Below are 6,000 nucleotides of genomic sequence, written 5' to 3'. Positions count from 1 at the left end.
CCCCCCCCCCCTCTCTCTCTCTCTCTCTCTCTCTCTCTCTCGGCGAGAGATGAGCGGCCTTTAAACGGGCTTCTAGTTGCTCCTCCCGACGCCCCGGAAGCATTTTTCTCTATCACCATAAAATATTACTCGAGCGTACACCGGCCGGTGCTTCGAGGAAAAAACGTCCTCGCGACGTCCATTGGGATCTACGCGCGAGAAAATAAATCCGACGTTATTCCGAAGAGCGGGGAGAGCCAGACACCTTCGTTTTGCGTCGTTGCATCGTCAGCACGATCGGACGAATCGCCGGATAATATCGTAAATAATTTCATCCACCCGCTTTGATTTCCGATAACGAATTTCCCGCCCGCTCCCGGCTTATTCGCGCCGCCGCTGCGGAACCTGTTCCCGTTTGCACGCACATGCAACATGAGAGAAAGTGCGTGGCCGCGCATTCCCATCCGAACCCTCGGAGCTTACAGGGTGAGAGGAACGAAAACGAAAAGCAATTATTTAAATGCGTCCTACAACGTCGGGGCGTTCGCGCGCGCCGCTCGATCGAACGCCACTTCCCGCAATTCTCCCCCGAGCTCTTTTTCCCTTTTGTCCATGCGTCCCCCCTCCCTCACTTTTCTCTTGCTTTCCATTTGAAGGTAAAAAGGAGTGTCCGCCGCCCGGCATTGTCGAGCTCGCGATCTCGATATCGCGGAGGAATACTGCGGGAGGCCGAGGAGACGCGAGAGAGGGAAGACGCAATTAATTAAAGTTGAAAACAGCGCGCGCGCGGCTGAGAATGAAAGTCAGATTTGAAAGCTCACAGCCCTGTTAAGCGTTTCCCGCTCGCTTGCTCGCACGCTTTTGTTCCGTCGCCGCGTAATAACAGAGCGTCCTACGGCGAAGGTTTAACACGTCGGCGGGCGTTCACCTGGCGAAAACGCGGAACTAGTTTGTTTTAATGGCGCGCATATCCGAGTTCGAATTTACGCAGTGCTGATCATAACCGAGGGGGGGGNGGGGGGGGGGGGATATGTAACGAAAGTTACGACGGCCGAGTACGGCTTCCCCGTAACTCGATTAGCTACAACGTGGAAAATGTAGGCCGTCGTCACGGCGTCGGCCAACCGGAAACTGTAAAACTAGAATGGAAGAAAAGAGAGGAAGAGAGCCCCCCCCGCCCTCCAGCTCTGTACGGACGCGTATAGGGTTTCTTTTTTGTTTCGCGGTATGCGAAAGTATCGACCGGGGAGGAGGCTTTGCTCGCGTTTCTTGTTAATTTGATTTCGCGACGCGCGTCGTCGTCCCGGCGATATTAAAATACGCGCTCGCCCTCTTCGTCGGAAAAGCTTTCCGCGCGTATCCAGGAAGGATCCATGGATTCATCGCGAATTTCCGGCTCAATCGAGTTTCCGCGAGCAAGGTCCGCGCGCCATGATGAAAGGGAATCCGCACGGACGGTAAAATAAAGGCCGATATCGCGGCGGGGCGGTTGAAAAAGTCGTCCGGGGCGACAAAATCTGAACGCTGTAATCCCGTCGTTCCATCGGATGCCGATCTTTGCCTCGGATAATGGAGGCGCCCCGCCATTCGCCCGCAATCCGAGAGTCGTACCCTTTTCGCATCCCTCTCGGCCGCATCCACCTTGTGCAGCTGCCCGCGGGATTTTATCGGCCGGGCTGAGAGAGCGGGTCATCGCGCAAAGTGCCCGGCCGTTTTACCTTTCCGCTGCCATCGTTCCAGCGTCGTTATTTATTAATCGTCCTACGTTTCGTCGGCTAATCGTTACCGGCGTCATTTGTGTTGCAGGTCTCATCACCACCAGCGGCAGGAAGCTCGACCGCGAGAACCAGGCGGAACACGTTTTGGAGGTGAGTCCGGAATGTCCTGATCCTTTGGTCGACCAAAAAGGTTTTCAAAGGGAAAATTCCCTCAATCCCCACATGGGAATTTTCCTAGATTTTTCCCCACGTAGATTGATATCTTATATTTAAGGTCGTCTTAAATTCATCTTCAGATGCTTCGTAGCCACTGGGAAACGATCCATGTGGCATTAAGATTAGAAGTAGATGAGATCAAAATACTCAAGCTTATTCCGAATATATATATAAAGGATGTCTCATTTTAACTTATACATGCAAATATTTTGGAAAACGGTGGGTCAATGAAAAAAATGTTTTAGACAAAAGTTGGGCGGCTCGGAAAAGGACGTTTGTTAGTGACCTCGACTTTACCTTGGAGTCACATTTAGAAGTCATTTCAAGGTCAACTCGAGTTCTTTTTATGATGAAATGAAGAGAATAGGAAATTTTACGTTTAGAAACGTTAATATGGGGTCAAAGTGACTCTTACAGGTCGTAAGGCCGGTTAAGACAAGGTCGAGGGACGAATAAATGTATATTTGACAAACACTGCACTTCTAATCGCAGGATCTACGAACTAGAATCCATAATTATTTTGGGAATTCGGTCCCAGTTGGATCTTAAAAAAATCTTCTAATCGCGCAACGTTAATTCCCGCGACGCGAGTTCGAAGTGACCAGGTAAACTCGCAGAAAAACGACGTCAATTTGCTTGTCGTTGATGAAGAAGCGACGACACGCGAGACGTTATAGCCGCCCTCGAGGTCGCCTTGAGGCAAGTAAATGGAATTTCCTAATGGCAGGCTCTAACGTTAACAGGTGATAGATGGATTAACCCTTTCTCCATCCGCGCTTCCTGTTTCCCCGCCGTCTACCACTTGGCCGGCGAAGCTCCGGTGCTCCTCCTTTCTTCCTTCGCTGCTCCGACTGCTCGTCGAGCTTCCTCCGATATTGCCGGAGTGGAAATGAGGAAGAAAATCGCATCCTCCGTGAGATTGAAAAGTAAAATGAGGAAAATCTGCTGCCTCCGACGATAAAAGCGAGAAGGCCAAGCCTGAAGGCGGCACAAAGAGGGGAGTAGAGTATGAACGAGGGCGGAAAGGGAGACGCTAAGAAACGAATGGACGGCTTGGGACAACGACGGCGAGGAAGTGGGGCGAAAGAGGGAGGAGGAGGCATCGGGGAAGGAAACGGTGGTGAAAAGGTACAGTGATTCGCGCCATGGTGGAGGAAGGCGGAAGAAGAAGAGGATGAAAAAGGGATAAGAGGAGGGAGAAGCAGGGTCTCGCGGGGTGAGAGACATTTCCTCCGGGGAGGGTCGGCGGTGGTGCCTCTCGGGGAATTCCCTACCTGTATCGGGATTAAAGAAAGAGCTCGCGATAGTCTCACGTCGTGTACAGCGGGTAGACACTGGAATTTCAGCGGGGCGATAAAAGAGCGCGGGCGAGGAGCGATACCAATTTCACAGAGAGGCTTTCGCGAGTATAGCATCGGGGTGGATGCGATTGATAGGGTAAAACGGCTGCCTCACGTCCGCCTTCCGCTCGTTACCCAACGTATCCCCGCGGTCCCCGCGTATCAATCCGAACCGCGAGTTTACACCGGACCAACATAGACGCGCGCTATTTAGTTGACTGCTATTGCACAGAAAAAAATCGCAGCTCGCGTAATGAAATAGGCATCGAAATCCGGACGAGAAAATTGGCGAAAAAATAGTATCTCCGGTAGAACGCGTAATCTACGCAGTGACTGCGATGAGTCGAACAACGGCAACAACAACTCGCATCGAGAGACCCAAATTTCACCGCCGAATCAACATCGCGTAAAAGAGACTTCAACGCTTCGATACATTCGAAGGTTCCAGGCCTTTCTTTACTCTTTCCAGCGATCCTTCTATTTATTACTAATAGACCAGCGCAGAGAGACGCGCGCTATTTAGTTAATTACTACTATTTATTTATTTGTTTATTCCTTTATTCATTTAATGACGTGAAGACCTTTTAGTATACAGATTTTGGGACGGAGGAAGTTAAATAAATAACGAAACTAAAACTCAAATGCGAAGTGCAAAGATTATAAGGTACTCGGCTAAAGATAAGATTGCACTAATTAGCTTACAAAGGGAAAAGATCCCAAGATGCGATTAAATAAGCGCCGGATTAAAATTCGTTGACGAGAAAATAGGACAAGAAGGAGAACGCGAGCGGAGACGAGACGCGTCACGCACGATAATGCCGTCTCGTAAGTTTCCGTGGGATTCACCAATGAGTTTCAGTACAGTTTCACCTTGATCACGAAAGTTACAATTACACGTCTTTGCCTGCTATCCAGGCTTTATTGCAGAAACTTTCCGAGAAATTTACGCCAGTGTCTCTCTCTCGTTTGGTTCCGCTTCGGCGTTCTCCCCGGCGCGCAAGTCCCGCGAATAAAATCGCGGATGACTCTTTTACTGCCGTTCCTGAAAAAAACAGTCGGCGATGTTTCCTCGCTCCAGCCGTTTTCCAAAGTAGCGGAAAACATGCGGCGGCGGGGCCCCGAATGTGCCATTCGTAAATTTTCGCCGAAAACGTCCGGATTTGTCGTGACAAATTACGAGCCCGCGATTTTAACCCGCGTAAACCCGGCTGAATCCCGGACAAATTCGGAGCGATTCACGGCTTCGCTTTATGTGCATGTTTGAGCGTGTTTGAAAATAGAGGAATTATTCATGACTCTTAAAGTGGTGCCGATGGTATAAAATCGGGCGGGATGTGCGGCAAGTAAAAAAAAAAAAAAACAAACATTACACCGTGTGGCGGCGGGACCATTACGGTGGCAAAGTGTTTCGTAATTAACACGAGCATATGTTCGTCCGAAATTAAATTGCACGTTATCGGTTTTAATGGCCGTGTTCCTCTCTCGCTTCCCTTTTCGCGCGCGTTGCGCGCAACTTAAATTTTCAACGCTCCCGACGATCGATCGGGCAATTAAGTGCGAAGTCCATAGCGGGAACTGTGATATTGAAAATCAGAACGTATCTGCGTCGCTTGCTCGGAGAAAGGAAGAAAGGGACAAGAAAAGGAGCAAAATCGCACGTCCGTGATCGCGTCTGCGCAACGGAAGTCGTTCAAACGACTTTCTCAAGGAAGTTTAATGCCATTTACCACCGTTTTAAGACGAGTAACGCCATAACTTATTTCTCGACGCCAAATAATGTCACTCGCGATATATACACATATACGCATATATACATATGCAATAAAGAGGCGCCAACTTTTTTCGCAGCATCCCAGACGTTCAAGCTCGCCTCGCGTGGATCTGATTGCATTAAATATGGTCATGGGAATTCTTTAGACAAATATTGGTGCCGCAACCAGGAAATCACTTTAAGAGGCTTTGATCCTACGATGCGGGTTGCTAACGCAGCCTGTGTGTGTTTGTTAACCGAGTTAAATGAGTCCCGGCTTTAAAAACAAGAGTTCGCGAAAACGATCGCCTCTTCCCGCCGCTACTTGGCGCGATGGCTGGAAATGTAGTTTTGATATTAGGAGAACATGATCAGCGAGGAGGTTGCAGGAGTAAGTCGTGCAAGCTCCTCGCTCGTTATATTCTCCTGATACGATTCTGTGAAAATGTCGCAGCAACCGGAATCCATCGGACTTTAGTTTGGTATTAGGAGAACGTGATCAGCGAGAGGGTTCACGAGTCTNGTCGTGCAAGCTCCTCGCTCGTTATATTCTCCTGATACGATTCTGTGAAAATGTCGCAGCAACCGGAATCCATCGGACTTTAGTTTGGTATTGGGAGAACGTGATCAACGGGAAGGTTAATGAGTTAAATCATGCAAGCTCCACGCTCGTTATATTCTTATGATACGAATCTGTGAAAATTGCGCAGCATCGAGAATTTATGGAAATTTAATTGTGATAGTAGGAGAACATGATCAACAACGAAGTTACCCACGTCGCAACAACGACAAACGCGCTAAAAAGAGAGACATTTTTTTTCTTTCCCCTCTCTATCGACATACAGTATGTTCCGTACGAGGAGAACGCTGTCTCTCATATCTTATGCTAGTTAAAGCTCCGTTCTATTTCGGACAGCATCTCCCGACTGCATCGTAACCGGGGTTGTCGTCCCGAAAGGGCATTGCATTTCGGGAAATTGATATCGGCCGAAATAGC

At 49.1% G+C, this 6,000-nt stretch overlaps 1 protein-coding gene across 1 annotated transcript in view; it reads left to right on the top strand.

Annotated features, from left to right (window-relative positions):
• Positions 1-6,000, top strand: part of LOC106751657 (fat-like cadherin-related tumor suppressor homolog) — a 245,961-nt gene that overhangs the window by 204,452 nt on the left and 35,509 nt on the right. Inside the window, exon 5 of the mRNA XM_014632622.1 lies at positions 1,786-1,847. Coding sequence (XP_014488108.1) covers positions 1,786-1,847 — 62 coding nt within the window. The remainder of the gene's footprint in view (positions 1-1,785; positions 1,848-6,000) is intronic.

Source organism: Dinoponera quadriceps, unplaced genomic scaffold (assembly GCF_001313825.1).
Source record: "Dinoponera quadriceps isolate SergipeBrazil2010 unplaced genomic scaffold, ASM131382v1 scaffold115, whole genome shotgun sequence".
NCBI lineage: Eukaryota > Metazoa > Arthropoda > Insecta > Hymenoptera > Formicidae > Dinoponera > Dinoponera quadriceps.
Note: the sequence above shows the minus strand (reverse complement) of the source record. Positions and strands in the feature narration are given on the sequence as shown.